General features: G+C 49.4%; 3 protein-coding genes across 4 annotated transcripts; 2 read left to right on the top strand and 1 right to left on the bottom strand.

The window, feature by feature from the left end:
- The first annotated feature begins 41 nt into the window (after window positions 1-41).
- Window positions 42-2,833, top strand: LOC119275731 (50S ribosomal protein L18-like). 2 transcript variants are annotated; one of them, XM_037556630.1, is made up of 3 exons: window positions 59-193; window positions 528-647; window positions 2,187-2,833. In XM_037556630.1, the coding sequence occupies exons 2-3, from the start codon at window positions 530-532 to the stop codon at window positions 2,543-2,545; spliced, it is 477 nt and encodes a 158-aa protein (XP_037412527.1). In that variant the 5' UTR covers window positions 59-193; window positions 528-529; the 3' UTR covers window positions 2,546-2,833. The 2 variants fall into 2 exon arrangements, with proteins under 2 accessions (XP_037412528.1, XP_037412527.1); XM_037556631.1 differs by lacking the exon at window positions 528-647 and having other exon boundaries at window positions 42-193.
- Window positions 2,834-6,691: 3,858 nt separating this feature from the next.
- On the top strand, window positions 6,692-7,421 carry LOC119275728 (late embryogenis abundant protein 41-like). Its single transcript, XM_037556628.1, has one exon. It carries the CDS (start codon window positions 6,801-6,803, stop codon window positions 7,086-7,088), a length of 288 nt encoding a protein of 95 aa, XP_037412525.1. The 5' UTR covers window positions 6,692-6,800; the 3' UTR covers window positions 7,089-7,421.
- A 3,115-nt stretch (window positions 7,422-10,536) lies between these two features.
- On the bottom strand, window positions 10,537-14,349 carry LOC119275727 (dynein light chain 1, cytoplasmic-like). The gene is made up of 3 exons (XM_037556627.1): window positions 13,930-14,349; window positions 13,700-13,805; window positions 10,537-10,883 (listed from the first exon to the last, which is right to left on the bottom strand). Exons 1-3 carry the CDS (start codon window positions 14,164-14,166, stop codon window positions 10,801-10,803), a joined length of 426 nt encoding a protein of 141 aa, XP_037412524.1. The 5' UTR covers window positions 14,167-14,349; the 3' UTR covers window positions 10,537-10,800.
- Window positions 14,350-15,896: the final 1,547 nt, after the last annotated feature.

Here is a 15,896-nt window from a genome sequence, read left to right as displayed (position 1 = left end):
CCTAACTGGGCCGTTACTAGTCTAGTCGCATCGCATCGCGTCCATTCCTCTAACCCTGCAGCCGCCGCCCCGTCCATGTTCTGATCGGCTTCGCTACCCTCGTCGCGCCGCGCGCCGCCGCCGCCGCCCTGCGCTGTCCGCTGCATCTCCGGCTCGCCGCGTGGTACGCCTCCGGTCCCGCGTGCTCTCCGAGGTAGGCCACCTCTCTGGTTATACAAATATAGTAAGGTTGCACTGCTCGTTACAGTAGATCCGTATCGGTTTACCTATGCGTTGATTCAGCAGTAGTATTCTGCCATTCCGTGGTAGAGCTCAACTCATTCTGAAAGATATCTTCACCTGATGGGTTCGATAACTGGCTCTGTAGCTGTTAATTTGATATGGCCCGAAAATTAAGTGTCCCTAATTCTTATGTTTAGGTCTGCACGCAGCACGCTTGATCCAGTTTCTGCATACTTAATCGCCATGATTTTATTTGAAAAATCTTGAGCTGGAATTCATTAGGTGTCATGTGTGCTGGTAAACAGAAATGTGTAGAGCGCTATTCAGTACTGATGTTTATTGGAGCCTAGCATTGCTGGGGCATATTAAGGTCTACCTTCACTCAGGGACAATCCTTTCCGGCTTCGGGTTCCTGCCTCAGTGTAGTGAGTCACTCTGAAAATCTTTGAGTTCTTTTTGGGACAAATCGCTCTGTTTCTGCCTCATGAATGCATAAATTTTCCTTCTTAGCCATTAGATATTGGCACTCTAGATAATTTGGCTGAATTCTGAATTTCATGGTGTAATATCCTATTCATTTTTGCTGAAGTTGACATGTCTGGTCATCATACCTCGAAAGACAATGTGATTAAGCTTCCTCTCACTGAACCTGCTAAATGCTGCCTTGGTTTGTTTGGCGCTAAGTATTCTGATATCAATGTTGGCAACTTCATTTAGAGTTTTATGTCTGTCAATTAAGTTACTGCTGCTGCATTATATTAAAAAAATGCATATCAATTAGAACACTATTCTCATAGCTACATTGTTCAGGCTATGTACCGCATCAATTTCTTGCTCATGATGTCACAATGTCCAAATTAACACCTCTCATAGGCATCTACATGGTTGCCAAACTCTCCGTATGCCCATGCTCCTTAGGCGACTCCCAGTGAACTTCCTTGCGAACGTAGGCCAGAACTTTGACAACCAAAACCATATCCAATATTTTGGCTAGCCAACTTTTTCGTATCTCTTGGCTTGGACCAATGTTCAGGCTATCGGTAACTGGTACCATATCAGTTGGGTGCTGAGTAGGGATTAATGGGCGAATAGGCCATTTTACTGAATTTATCGGTAACGCATTTATCGGGAGGTTAACTAGGGCCATATCTATATATCCTAGGCTATACAGAAACATGCAATGTACTGAGTGTCTAAATACGCAATCCTAGGCTACATAGCAATAAGGAAAATTGTGGCCTTGATGTTCTAATGATGCTGCAGCTGATCTGGAAGTTCATAAACCTGAACACTGAAAAGTAGGAAGGGAATAGCCCAGTTTTGGGCTAAAAAATGCCTAGTAGTTAATTCGCCCAGCCAATAATTCGGCCCGACAGCTGATAAATCGGCTTGTCAGACAAATGAACTGGACCTACCAGTTAATGGCTCGAATAGCACGTTCTCGTATCGGGAGGGGTCTGAATAACAGTTAACTACTCGACAGTTAACTGACCGATATTTGGAACAGTGGCTTGGACTCAAACCAAACACACCTAAGGTGCAACTGTGCAAATCAAGATTCTTACCTATTAGCTATTGTGTATGAGCAAAAAGGTTATGTGAGTTTCCTGGTATAGCTCCTTGTCACAATGGTTCAAACACTGTAGCTAAGTACTAGATTCAGTATCAGGTTATCTACTTAGCAGGCAACTTTACTTGGATTTTGCGCCCGCTATTGATTTTCTTCTCTTTCTTTTAAGATCGTCAATTTACCATGCACTGTCGCTCCCTGTCTATACCAGCGGCAAGAATTTGTTTTATGAATTGTTCAACAATTGCATTAATACTGTATTCCTCAGTGCGTTCTGTATCCTGATTTTTAACATCGACCGCTGATAATTCAAAACTGGTTTGTAGATTGGGTAAATTGAAATGTATTCACGTTGTCAATTGACTAATACGTGCTGCTTGTTACCTTGCTACAGAGAAACCAGTGAGAATGGTCGTCCCTCCACCAGACAGGGCCGCTAGGATCGTCGGTTTTCTCAAGCCCTACCTTTTGAGGATGCATTTCTCGAACAAGTATGTAACCGCCCAGGTCATCCATACCCCAACAGCAACCGTCGCGTGTTCTGCAAGCTCGCAGGAGAAGCTGCTGAGACCGAACTTGGAGTCGACCCGTGACGTCTCTGCCGCGGCAAAGATTGGGAAGCTGCTGGGCGAGCGCCTGCTGCTCAAAGGGATACCTGCCGTGTCCATCCACATGAAGAGAGAGCAGAAGTACCACGGGAAAGTCAAGGCCGTTATTGATTCCGTCAGAGAATCTGGTGTGAAGCTGTTGTGATGGTGAAAACGTAGAGCTCGTCTTAGCATTTGCGCAGTTTTGAGCTGTATTTCTGATGTTTGGACTGATTCACAGCAACTTCTCTGTTCATGAATTTGGCGCTAAACGAACGTTTGTCCGGGACTCCAGGTCAATAAAGGGACTCTGTTGTAGGAGCTCGAACTGATAATCTGCAGTAGCACTTTTTATTTTTTGAAACAAATCTGCAGTAGCACTTGATGACTCGAGGATAAACAGCCTGTTATGTTTCTCCTCTCCGAAATGTAACGGAGATTATTGGGCTGGAGATATTCCGGACTTGGTTGCCTGTGATGCTAAATTTGGTATTCAAGACTGTTTAATGGAGCGGATGCTCAAAAAAAAAAAATACTGTTTAATGGAGCATGGTGTGACTTCTTTTACGTGTGGATTAATGCGTGATCGCGACTGCCGAGTGTATCTTGCCGTTAAGCTTTCTTCAGATGCTCAGCTATCCATAGCGTAGCACCATGTGCCTATGAAGATTCTTCTTGATTTCTTCTAGTACTATTCTCTTGGAGAGCACGTTGATATTTTTCTGGCAAACTATTTGCTGTTAGTACATGCTTAGCCTCAGGATCGTATTTCTTTTAGAAGATAGTACTTTTTTGAGGGATTCTTAGTATTGATTTAATTTAATTTTTTGTGGGTGATTCTTAGTAGTGATGATCGTTTCATTCAGGAGATGCTAATCTTTAAGGTAGTAATTGCATTTGTGGTGTTCATTGTCATGTCCCTGGCAAGCAACAGTATTAAGAAGACGCATGGTATGTGACTTTGTGTGCATGACCTTTTTTTTCCTCCACATCTATATAGGAGTATACTATACATAGCTAAAATGGAGAGTTGCGTTTTGGCACATGGGAGCGCGCGCTCCTGGTTTTTAAAATGTGTTTGAAACATATTTTGAAATGTCAAAAAAATTCAAACAAAAATTTGGGGCATACTTCTCGATATTGTACATGCTCACAAACTCGTTTCGCGAAAAACCGACAACTTATGTGTTGCCTGTGAAAAAGACAAAATCCGATGTTGAAAAAGTGTTTTTCACAATACATTCTTTCGTCTTTTTTACACTAGCCACAAAAAATATTAGTTTTCACAAAAACTTGACATGCACATATATAATATCAAGATGTATGCGCCAAATTTTTGTTTGAAATTTTTTCACCTTTTAAAATGTATTTTTCGCGTGCAGGAGCGCACGCTCCCGTGAGCACTAATGGATTTTTGGCTAAAATGGCGTCATATCTAGTGCATCCGGGATAGGTGGTGCATCCGTGTATCCGTCGACTCCTCGGCCGGCCGATTCACATCTCACGTATGAGATCAAAAGCAACACAATTTTGCAGAAACACGCCCGCCGCCGCTCCAAGTCCAGTCAGCTAATTTGCTAATAACCCCCTTCGCTAATCACACTTCTAAATCCCTTATTCCCTGTTCGTCTCCCTCCCAATCTCTAATCACGGCTGCAACCTCCATCCCAACGAGTGCATCGGCCGCGGCAGCATGCATCCGCAGGCACAATCGCCACACCGGATTTCATCTACCCTGGCGATCTCAGCGACGGCCACGTCTGCCCTGGCGATCTCAGGGACGGCCAAGACGGGATGCATCTCCGAACTCCCCATCGGCTTCGTGGAAAAATTCTCATCACGTGACAAGCTGCAACAGATCGTCACGGCGGCTTCTACTGTTAAGGATGTTGAACATGCATCAGCGGTGATCCATAATTCAAGTGTTGACCATCGGTGTGCCTCTGCATCTAGCCATGGTGTGGCTGCATCTAGCCATCGGCCAAGTGTGGCTGCCGTGGAAGGATTGGGAAGGAGACGAACAGGGAATAAGGGATTTAGAAGTGTGATTAGCGGAGGGGGTTATTAGCAAATTAGCTGACTGGACTTGGAGCGGCGGCGGGCGTGTTCCTGCAAAATTGTGTTGCTTTTGATCCTATACGTGAGATGTGAATCGGCCGGCTGAGGAGTCCGGATACACGGATGCACCACCTATCTGGGATGCACTACATATGACGCCAATAAATAATCTCATCAGCATCCGCATCTCGTTCCTGCCCTTTCTTTTCGCCGCTAAATGGCCAAACTACGAGGTCAGGTGCCGTCATGAGAGAATCTCCTTTTTCGCTGCTAAAATGGCCAAACCACCGGATGCATCCCATCCAGCCGACCCGCGCGCGCCATGCGCCGACGACCGACCGAGACGCCGACCGCGTCAAGTCTCCGCATCATCACGGGCCCATATGCCCGTCGGCGCGCGACCCGGTCGGCCCGGTAGCTGCTTTACCTAGCGAGCGACGGCCGAACGCCGGGCCGGGTACGACCTGTCCAGATGCGGCTCACTCGCTCTTCTCCCTCGCGCTGCCGACCGCACCCCCCGCCTCCACCAGACGCCGCCTCCTCGGCTCACGACGAGCCTGGGGTCCCCGGTCCACGCTTGCTCGCTCGCCAAAAGATCTCCTCCACGTCCCAGGAGGCGACACGTAGACCTCTTCCATGTGCCCCCCATCCAAATACTCAAAGCGAGGCAAGATAGAATAATGTTTGGAAACACTAACTTCCACACGTGTGGCGTTTGCATTTTGCTCATACGCGTGGATTCGCGTCCGTTTGTGGGTGCACAAATCTTGACGTGTTTATGATGCCACGTAGGACCGGACTGATGTGTGGGCATTCATCATCTTGGCATGTTTGTGGTGCCATGTAGGACTTGGCTGGTGTGTGAGCACTCACCCGGCCGCCCACACGTCTGTTTCACCACACGAAGATGTGTGGGCGTTTAGCGGTTCGTCCACACACTAATTTTCACTGACGCACAAGGGTTGGTGTGTGGGCATTTGCCATCTCGTCCACATGCCCGTCTCCTCTCCTACACCCAAGCTGCCAGTTGCCATGTGTTTTGCAGTGTACATGGAAACTGCCCTAGTGTGCTTGTAAGCAGATGTCAACTCTTTTTTTTTACCCGAACATGTCAGTTGCTATCTGTTTTGCAACGTACACGGCAACTTTTCTAGTGTGCTTGTAAGCAGATGGCAACTCTCTCTTTACCCGAACATGTTGTTTTATCATGTCTTTTTATAGCGCTACATGACAGTTGCCTAGTGTTAGTAGGTGGCAACTCCTAAGGTTTTCAAATCATGCCAACTGTTGTAAACCAGACCACATGGCAACTGCTTAGTGTTAGTAGGTGGCAACCTCTAAAATTTCAAATCATGGCAACTATAGTAAACCAGACCATACATGGCAACAGCTGCAGTTGTCCAAAATGGCATCTCGCACTTGACCTGAGATGACAACGGCAATTGAGCAACCATGTCAACTGCAGTTAAACGGACATTGAAGAGGGTCCGGACCACGACAACTGTGGGGACGCGTGCTGACTGTCACGCGGGGCGTGCGGGACCGTGAGGTAGGTGACTGAGAGAGGTTGTGTGGCTGTTATCCATTTTGCCCACACGTAGGCGGGTAAGAGGGATCGCAAGGAAAAAAAGACGTGTGTGCGCAAGTTGTTTTGCCCACACGTAAGCGTGTAGGCTGGTCCTTTTAGACACCACGGAAAACGTGTGACCAGACCCCTTAACGTCCACATGTGTGGCAGTTATCGTCGTTCATAATGTTTTTGTTTTCGCATCGTGTTCCACTACCCCGAATACGTGGATAATGGTTACTAATGCAACGTGTAACTTAGTACGCCAACGACGTAATCCTGAAAATTATTTTTTACTGCGCACCAGACCGAGAAGAGCAGAGGCAACTTCGCCGTTCACAACGAAGCAAACACAACTTGGCTTACCCTCTCTCAAAAGTCCAAATTGTCACCAACTTTTTATTAAGCGCGCGTCGCTCTCACTGGCTCATGTCGACCCGGCAATGCACGCTATCATCAGCTCGAGAAGAGTAAACAAAAATATCAGGTCGACCACGTAGGAAGGAAGCGACGAACCCGCAGCGCCATTTCCTGCGTCCGTCGCGTCGGCACGTGCCGGTTCGCCGCGATGAGTGACGGCGCCCAAAAGCCACCGAATCTTTGACAAAACCCGCGCCGTTGGGCAAGTTTTACCCGCCTGCCCCTGCCCCGTCTCCCTTTAAATACGGGCCCTGGCCTCCCTCGTTCCCCCACACCACCAAAGCCCACCCAGCCTCAAACGCCCACGTTGGAGCAGTAGCAGCAGCACAGAGCCGGAGCCCTCCAGCCGTCCGATCGTCCGACACAGACAGATCCGATGGCCCTCGCTCTCTCCGGCTCCGCTGCTGCCCGCGTGCTCGCCCAGCGGCTGGCCCCAGCCACCGCCAGGGGCTACGCGGCGGCGGCCTCCTCCGGGGCGATGAGGCGCGGCGCCGCGGCGACCGCGGACGGGAAGGCGGCCAGGGAGGCTGAGAAGGCCGCGGCCGACGCCTCGTGGGTGCCCGACCCCGTCACCGGCCACTACCGCCCCGCCAACCGCGCCGCCGGCGCCGACCCCGCCGACCTCCGCGCCGCGCACCTCGGACAGACCTACGCACGGGCTTGAAGCCCCGCTCGACGACCCTCCTGGCCCCGCCATGGAAGGAAAACTGCTATGCTAGGTAACGAGGGAAGAGGCAGGCGGCGCTCGTTCGCCGAGCGCTGCGCGCGACGCGGCTTAACGACGGATCATCATCATGATCGATCCTATACTACTGGGGAGGTGCGGGTTGGATGTTTCCCATTGTGTGCGTGCGTTCGTCTGGGCTTGGATGCCCTGCTATAGTGTTGGTGTGCTCAGATCAGATGTATCTCTCGTCGAGCAGGGCTTGTACCTTTTACTTTTATTTACAGCTAGTAATAATAACGAAAGAATCCAGCGTTTTCTTTGTTCTAAACATACTCCTTGCTGTTTGAATCATTCTTCTGATTATCTTCCAAATGAAGCCCCAGTACAGGGTCATGGCAGCCACCAATACAAGCTCGAGCCACCGTACCGCGACCCGTGCTTGTACGGACACGCCACAGAAATGTGTCACTGGCGTCTGACGACGCGCGATGTCAGTGTGCCACTCACACAAGATCTTTTGTATTAGGCCAACTCCACCGCGGAATCCCAAACGGACATCCGTTTTGTTCGAATTCTGTCATTTTGGGTAGGGCAATAGGGTCGTATCCGGCCCTGTCCTGGGATGCGGTGGCTGTCCGCCCATCCTTTTGCCTCATCTCGTCCGCCAAGGCCTAAAATGCCCATATTTTCATACGAAAACAAGTTTGCACGTTCAAATATTAATTGTCTGAAAATTAAAATAGTTTTACAACCCAATCGAAATTGTCTCTAATAAAGATAGTTTTACAACCAAATCGAAATTATTTTGAATGAACATAAAACGAACCAATACATCTATCGGTTGCCAATATGCTCCCAGACGTGCTCAACCAAGTCATTTTGAAGAGCCTTATGAGTGTGCTAATCACGCAGCTCACGATGGAACTGGCCGAACTGATCAAACGTGGTCGGTTCTTGATGCAGGGGCTCAACATTGTCACCTTGATAGTCAAATCCTTGGTCGAAGATACTGTCATCACGCTCGTCCTCGACGATCATGTTGTGCATGATCACACAAGCAGTCATCACCTCCCAAAGCTTTCTTTCATCCCATGACAGTGCAGGGTATCGAACGATGCCCCATCGGGATTGAAGCACATCAAAAGCACGTTCCACATCCTTTCTAGCACTCTCTTGCATTTGGGCAAATCTCTTTCTCTTCTCACCTTGGGGCTTCGAGATTGTCTTCACAAAACTTGACCACTGAGGATATATACCATCAGCTAGATAGTATCCTTTGTTGTACTGGTGGCCATTGACCTCAAAGTTGACAGGTGGGGAGCGGCCTTCTGCAAGCCTCGCGAAGACTGGAGAACGTTGCAGCATGTTGATATCATTGTGAGAACCTGCCATACCGAAGAAAGAATGCCATATCCAGAGATCCTGCAATGCCACAACTTCTAATATGACAGTGCACTCGCTGACATGCCCCTTGTACTGGCCCTGCCAAGCAAATGGACTGTTCTTCCACTCCCAGTGCATACAATCTATGCCGCCAAGCATACCTGGAAGGCCTCTAGCTGCGTTGGTCGCCAACAATCTCTCTGTATCAGCGGCAGTTGGCTACCTCAAGTACTCTGGGCCAAACACCTCGATCACAGCTTGGCAGAACTTGTACATTGACATCAGACATGTTGTCTCGCTCATACGCACGTACTCATCCACCAGATCGCCTGGAATTCCATAGGCAAGCATGCGGACGGCCGCGGTGCATTTCTGGTAAGAGGAGAACCCAAACTTGCCAAGGGCATCCGTCTTGCACTCGAAGTATGGGTCATGAGCAACCACTCCCTCTCAAATACGATTGAACACATGCCTTGCCATTCGAAAACGGCGACGGAATTTATCCGGCTTGAAGAGCGGTTTGTTGGAAAGGTAATCGGCATAGAGCAGGGCGTGGCCTCTCTCCCTGTTGCGGTTCAGGATGGGAGCACGGCCAGGGACTGACCCCCTATACCGAGGAAGCTGCCGTTGAATGTGGTCGTGAACGACAAGTGCAGCCACCACAAGATCTTCATCATCCGACGACGAATCGTCCGATGAACAAAGGAAGTGGTGGAAGAAGAACTCGTCTCCACTGTCCATACCTTTGTGGGCAAAATGTCGAACACCTTGCGGTCGTGGTGGCGAAGAGGCCGCGATGATCACCTCGACGCAGCAGGGGTGGTTGCCGGCTGGCTACTGGCCGCTCTGGAGCCGTCGGAAGCTGCCGCGGCCGCCGGCGGTCGTGTCTCCTCTGCCACCGGCAAAGACGGCAACGGCCAAACCTCCTTCGATCGACGGCCAAAACTACGACGAAAGCGCGGGCGTGGTGGCGGCCATGTCTACACGTGGTTTGGTATGGACGGCCGGGGGCTGCGCGGTGTGGAGGCGGCCGGAGAATAGCGGCGGCGCCGGCGGCGGGGCGTGGCAGGAGAGGGAGGGTTGAAGCGTTGGGAGGGAGGGACTGCTAGTGTCCCAACAGGAGGGCCACAGGGGGGACAAGGGCGTGCGTCGCGGCCGTCCGCGCGCGTCCGTTTCACCCCAAACCGAGCACAACTTTGGCCCGGGGATGGGTCGAAAACGGACGGATTCCGGACATTTGTCCGTTTGAGACCGCGCGTTGGGCCGCGCTATTCGTCCGTTTTATCCCAAACGGACGTACCCGGATAAGATGGGGTCGCGCGGTGGAGTTGGCATTAATTCGACGTCGCTGGTCATATCAGATCGATCATCGTTATTACAGCCAATTGATGGCGCGTGACACGTCGGCTGCGCATGCGTAGGTTAATTATACAGGTCGCGCGGCGTCGTCGCTGTCCGTGAACACTTTTTCTCGCTGCCCGGGCGGCATGGAATCACGTCGCTCCGATCGGACGGGCGTCGCCTTGCACTCACGACGGCGGCCGGAAAGGAAAACATCGCATCTCACCGCACCGGCCGCACGTCCACGTCACGGGCTCGAGTGCGCTTACTCATCTGTAAACTTTGTATATAATGGCAAAAACGTCTCAGAGTTACTGCGTCAAATCGATTGATCCTTCTCCAGTTCACATTCAGTACATCTGACCAGAAAACAGCGACAAGGATTATCCTCCGAGTGGAGAACCCAATTCACGAGAAGATGGACAGTGCTCATATGATGGCTATCAGCAACCTAGATCGACTAGATCGTGCACCGGAAACAGCCAAAAACCTCGAATCCCAGCAGCGTGCCAGCTGCTCCCCGGGTGTATAGTCTAACCATATGACACACACCTAGTGCACGTTATATACTATACCAATAAAATGCAAATTCTGAATTTGATCATCCCATGAGGCCAAGACACTTAGCAACTACTCCCTCCGTTGGGAATTACTTGTGGATAAAAATGGATGTATCTACAACTAAAATACATCTAGATACATTCATTTCTTGGACGAGTAATTCCGAACGGAGGGAGTAGTCAGTAAATCAGACAGTTTTTCGTACATCGTTGATGATGACTTTTCGTCCAAATTCTTGGCAATATTACAACGAGACAATGTCAACAAGACCTAGCTGCATCAAGCAAAAGAGAGACACGATCTAAAATCTCACACCAACATGTAGGCTCTTCCAAATTTCTGATCTCCAGTCTCGTGGCAGACGCGGATGAAAGAGGGGCACACAGGAGCTCGCCACAGGGGAGAGAGGGATCAGATTCACCCATCACCCAGACTTGAATAGCAAGACAGCTTTAGAATCAATGTAGAAATACACAAAGTAGTTCGTCTCGTGCGTCACGTAGGAACCTGCAAAAGCCATAAAAAATAATTACCAACATTGCTTGCACTCATATGTATCTCGTGCCTATAGCAATGCACAGCTTTCGGCATTTGAAGTTCTCAAAAGGATCACTTAGGCAAACAAGCAACCAGGTATGGGGTCAGTAGCTTATGGTTCAGGATCAGCAAATGAAACTCAAGACATTAAGTAACAAAATACACCACTAACCTCTTATGTCTTAACTGCACAGTGTGGGAATGAAAATGGGAGGCAAATGGAGAATATCAGTTTAAGTTATTACGTATCTTCTAATGTTTTAGCAGTTGGCTGTTTCAACATAATGACAAGTAATAGCTGACTCCAATCTCCCTACACCACCCAAGGGAACAGCTTAAGAAAGGAAATGTGATTATGTTCCCATCGTTTATCAGCTCGTTTTTTGCATTCCAAGCAAATGCAGTTCACTATAATCATACACAACCAATCATACCGAAGGGTTTTCTTTGGATGTTTTTAACCTTAGCTCATGGGCCACATAAACTAAAGCACCTGGATGGTTTAACAAACCAAAACAAAATTATAACTCCAGTAGGACTGAGAAAATATTGAGGATCCTCTGACTGGTTTGAGAAGATGACACCACCCCAAGCAGATCCACAAAAGCAAAGCAAGACAAGACAACACACAAGCAAAATCCTAGGAATTAAACAAATAAACACCAAAAATGGGCTAAAGAGAATATACTATGAGCAATTCGCCCAATCATACTTAGATTGACTGATAAAATTTGCGAATCAAAACCTTTCTACACTTTCTACAAGACTTTGAGAAGCGAAGGTAAGCTTTCTCTAGCATCTGTACAGTCAACTAGAGAGCCCTAATATTAACAAAGTCTGTTCTTTCACTTTAGAATTTAGTTTTTGGGACAGAATCATCAATATGACATGGAACCACGAGATCATCTAAAGGTCATGAGATGTGTGGTTTAACAGCTAGCATTGTGTCAAATGGAGCACCATAACTGATTTAAAAGAGTATTAGATATTCACGACACTAAGTTCTCAAAGCCATTGCCAGACTAAAACTGCAAGTTTTCACGACTACACTTTATCATGTATTTCTTGCCAAACTAATGTAAAGTCAGTCCAACAAAATAGGCACCAGTGCCACACTTCGGCATGCCTAAGGCAACCTCTTCTTCTTACTCAGTGACGTATGGAGACAACTATCAGAAAATGGATCTTGCCTAAGGTGTGGTCACAATTCACAAACCAAACACCCGTCTACCGTGATCAAACCAGCCTCACTCGAATGGTGGCGAACTGAGGCAACCATAGTGGCCAGTCAAATAGGCCAACTCCTTTCAGGGTGAGGAGCGTAACAAGTAAAAGAAAATTTGACGTGTTGCTAAAGTTCAGACTAACAAATGTGAAGAAAATAATATTATATTACAAAGAAAAACATTGGTTTGCAATGAGATGCGGAATTCCGATAATCATATTGAGTACAAATGAGACGACTCTCTTGTCATGGGCCTAAAGGCTATCATTGTTGTTTGCTCAGTGCCAGGCTGCCAGATAAAGAAAAAAAAGCTCATGCATATCGACCATACGTGTGATAACTTATTGATTATCTGTATTCCTGATGCGACTTTCTACTGTAAAATGATCTGGCTTGCAAATAAATATAGTCAACAAACTCTAAGAAATCTGGTGAAATGAAACGATTACCTCAAGTAAGATAACCCTTTTTTGTACAGGACGGAGTAGAAAATGTGTAATTAACAGTAACATGCAATTGTCTGTACACACAAAGGCATTTGATTAATCTGTTGTTCTTCTAGAACCACTTCACCATTCGGATGAGCTAATTGCATTAGAGGTCCCAAAACTTTCTTTCAGCCTAATTTTAACTGTGAAAGTTTTAATAATGGGAAGTTGAAAACAAATGATATGGTGCATTATGTAAACCTCTAAGATGACACGGCCCATGTGGCATGGCATTACCAAGTCAGTTGAGAAATCTACATAACATGCCATATCAGTTTTCCATGCATCTCATTATAAGATCAATATACAAGGACCGAAGTGCAATTTACTCTACTCCCTCTCTCTCAGTTTACAGGGCGTGCGCGTACCCCTAGGTCGTTAATTTGACCAACCTAATACAAGTCATATATTACAAAAAGTATACCAATATAAACTTCAGTTGTTCTACTTTCAAACAGTATATTTTTTGTGCTATATAGTTTATATTAGGGTGACAAAATTAGCAACCTAGGTATACGCGTAGGACTTGTAAACTGAAACAGAGGGAGTATTTAGCTTTGTACAAGAAAGACTGAAACATAAATTCCAGATTTCTTAGCTGAAAATACAACACACTGAGTTATAGTTACGGAAAGTTGGATGTGGTTGATACCAGAGAGAACCTGAGCAAATACTGACATCGGTAGAAAAATTAACATCCAAACAATGAGCCCTGTGAGCAAGGAATCACACTACATTAGCGCATCCTATTTCCTAAGTGCCAACTTGCTTTTGCGTTAACCTAACAGCCATCAGATAATTTATACTTACGGCCCTTCTAAGTACTTCTGAAATACATAAGGGTCACTTATGCAGTTAACTTAGCATTCTATTGCTCCAACTGACATCCACATAAATTATACCTCAGTCACTGTCCCCCTAGGAGATATATTCATCAACAGAAGTTTATGGTCGCCTCAGAAGAGAAGAAAATGGCCACGCACAAAGCCAAATCACCCCAAAGCACATCCACCACAGACGCATCCTCCGTACAACGCTATTTCGAAAAGGAATGGGGGAAGAGAGGGGATTACCGAAGTTGCGGCCGACGATGCAGTGCCAGGTGGGGCCGTGGTTCTTGTCGAACTCCTTCTTGATGTACTCCGCGATGTCCTTCTCCATGGTGTGCTTCTCGAACGCCTAGTATGCAGAACAAACGAACAAATAAATAAATTCCCCACACCAAACCCCAGCGGCCAGCCACGCTGGGACAGCGCGGCGGGACCAAATCGAGAATCCAATGTGCAGGGAGAAAGGGGATTACGACGCGGGAGATGTCGAACGCCTCCTTCTGCATCTCCTCCTTCATGTCGGCGCTCTTGAGCGTGATCTTGTGCGCCGTGGGGGACGCGGCGGCCGGCGGCGGGGAGCCGAGCGCGGCGGTGGCGGAGGCGGCGAGCCTGCGGTCGGCGTCGGCCGGGGCCCGCGGCGCGTAGGGCGCCGGGTGGGAGGCGGCGACGGCGGCGGCGCCCGCGATCCCGCGCTTGAGCTCGTCGGACATGGCTGCGAATCTCTGGCGTGGAAGGCAGTGTGGCTTGGCTTGTGGTGGAAGCAGTTGGATGGAGGAGCTCAGCGATTCCTTTCTCCACTCCGCCCTTTTCAAAGCCGACGGTGGCTGCTGCCGTGCTGCTTCATCATTGTACGGGAGGCCGGGCCTTCTAGCGGAAGCTACTAGAGGGGAAGCGGAATGCGCGGACAAGTCGCGGAGGTAAGGGCGCTGATAGGCGCCGGTGCGCCGGCCGAAAGTTTCGGCCGGTCTAGCCCAGGCCGTTGGATGTGAGCCGCGCAGGTCGTTGGATCCAGGAAAAAAAAAACGAATCGCCCCCGGCTTCTTCTTCCTCCCGCACGCACGCGTAAACGCAGGAAAAAAACGGATCTCCGCGGGTCAGCCTCCTCGTGCTCGCCCTTGGACGCCGCGTCGCAGCTCACCGGGGCCGCTCGCCGTCGCAGCTCGCCGGGGCTGCTCGCCGTCATAGCTCACCTGGGGCGTTCGCCGTATGCAGCTCCGTCGGGCCGGGCGTGTCTCCCTCCCTCTGGTTGCAGCACCGCCGGGTGAGGGTTCCAGCATTGTCGCAGTCCGCCATCATAGCTCGCCGCGTGCCCGTCGCAGCACCGCGCGCCCATGCAGCTCCGTCGCCGCCGCTCACCATTGTTAGCTAGCCGTTCTCGGTTTGAAGCTTTTTTAGAAGCGCGTTGTAGCTTTCCTCCAAGCCGGTTGCAGCTTTTTGTCGCAGCGAGATGCCGACCCCCAACTACCTCATATCCAGTTGAAGCATTTTTCAAGCTGGTTGTAGCTTTCGTGGCTACCGGATGTAGCATTTTTCAGCACTGGTTGCAGCTCTGACGTACATCCGTTGAAGCCCCTGCTTCTTTTGATTCCAACAAAAAATGTTGTTGGTTCCAGCTCTCGATTTGCAGGTTGTAGCAAAAACAAAAGCTGGTTCCAGCTCTGGGTTTTGCCGGGACAAAAATCATTTGCTGGAAAAGCATTGCTGGTCGCTTCTTCCGCCGGTTGCCGTGGTAGCAAAAAACATGCTAGTTGTAGCAAAATCCTGCTACGGTTGCAGCAAAACATCGTTGTCGTCGTCGCGAGGGTCCGAGCTCCGCCTGATGGATGTAGCAAAAAGCTTCGCCGGTGGTAGCAAAATTCAACTATGGTTGCAGCTTCCCCCTTGTTGTGCAGTGCCATTGAAGCTTTCTATGTCTATGGTTGAAGCTTTTTTGAATGGCCGTTGAAGCTTTTTTAGGTGATGGTTGCAACACTTCTATACGCGGGGTGGATCCGGGCATGGCGGGCAGGCAGTTATGGTGGGCGGCGAGGGAGCGCCCTGGCCGCCGGCGATGGAGCTTGTGGTGGCCCAGCCGCTGCCCGGGAGGAGGAGGAGGGGAGGGGATGAGCGCCCTTGAAGGCTGTAGGTTAGGGATGGATCTGGCCATGGCAGCAGGCAGCCATGGCGGCTGGCGAGGGAGCGCCTGGCCGCCGGCGATGGAGTTCGTGGAGGCCCAGTCGCAGCTCGGGGGAGGAGAGGTGCGCGCACGTAGGCTGAAGGTAGGGGATGGAGGCACGTAAGGAAGGAGGCGGGGATCGCGCGGGCGCGTTGCCAGCGTGGCGTGCGAACCGGCGGAACGGTTTGGCCGGTGCGCCGTTTGTAAACACTTCCCCGGAGGTAATGGGCTGCATACCTGAAGCACGCAGGGGTCAGCCCATACCCGAGTTACCCGTAGCTACTA

This window comes from Triticum dicoccoides, chromosome 3B (assembly GCF_002162155.2).
Source record: "Triticum dicoccoides isolate Atlit2015 ecotype Zavitan chromosome 3B, WEW_v2.0, whole genome shotgun sequence".
NCBI lineage: Eukaryota > Viridiplantae > Streptophyta > Magnoliopsida > Poales > Poaceae > Triticum > Triticum dicoccoides.
Note: the sequence above shows the minus strand (reverse complement) of the source record. Positions and strands in the feature narration are given on the sequence as shown.

Bases quoted from the DNA above. Each gene is read 5' to 3' on its own strand.
- LOC119275731 (XM_037556630.1), top strand. From the start codon at position 530: ATGTGTAGAGCGCTATTCAGTACTGATGTTTATTGGAGCCTAGCATTG. The intron at 648-2,186 runs GTGAGTCACTCT...ACCTTGCTACAG, and splicing joins CGGGTTCCTGCCTCAGTGTA to AGAAACCAGTGAGAATGGTC.
- LOC119275728 (XM_037556628.1), top strand. From the start codon at position 6,801: ATGGCCCTCGCTCTCTCCGGCTCCGCTGCTGCCCGCGTGCTCGCCCAG.
- LOC119275727 (XM_037556627.1), bottom strand. From the start codon at position 14,166: ATGTCCGACGAGCTCAAGCGCGGGATCGCGGGCGCCGCCGCCGTCGCC. The intron at 13,806-13,929 runs GTAATCCCCTTT...TCTGCATACTAG, and splicing joins CGTTCGACATCTCCCGCGTC to GCGTTCGAGAAGCACACCAT. The intron at 10,884-13,699 runs GTAATCCCCTCT...TGGCTTTTGCAG, and splicing joins CATCGTCGGCCGCAACTTCG to GTTCCTACGTGACGCACGAG.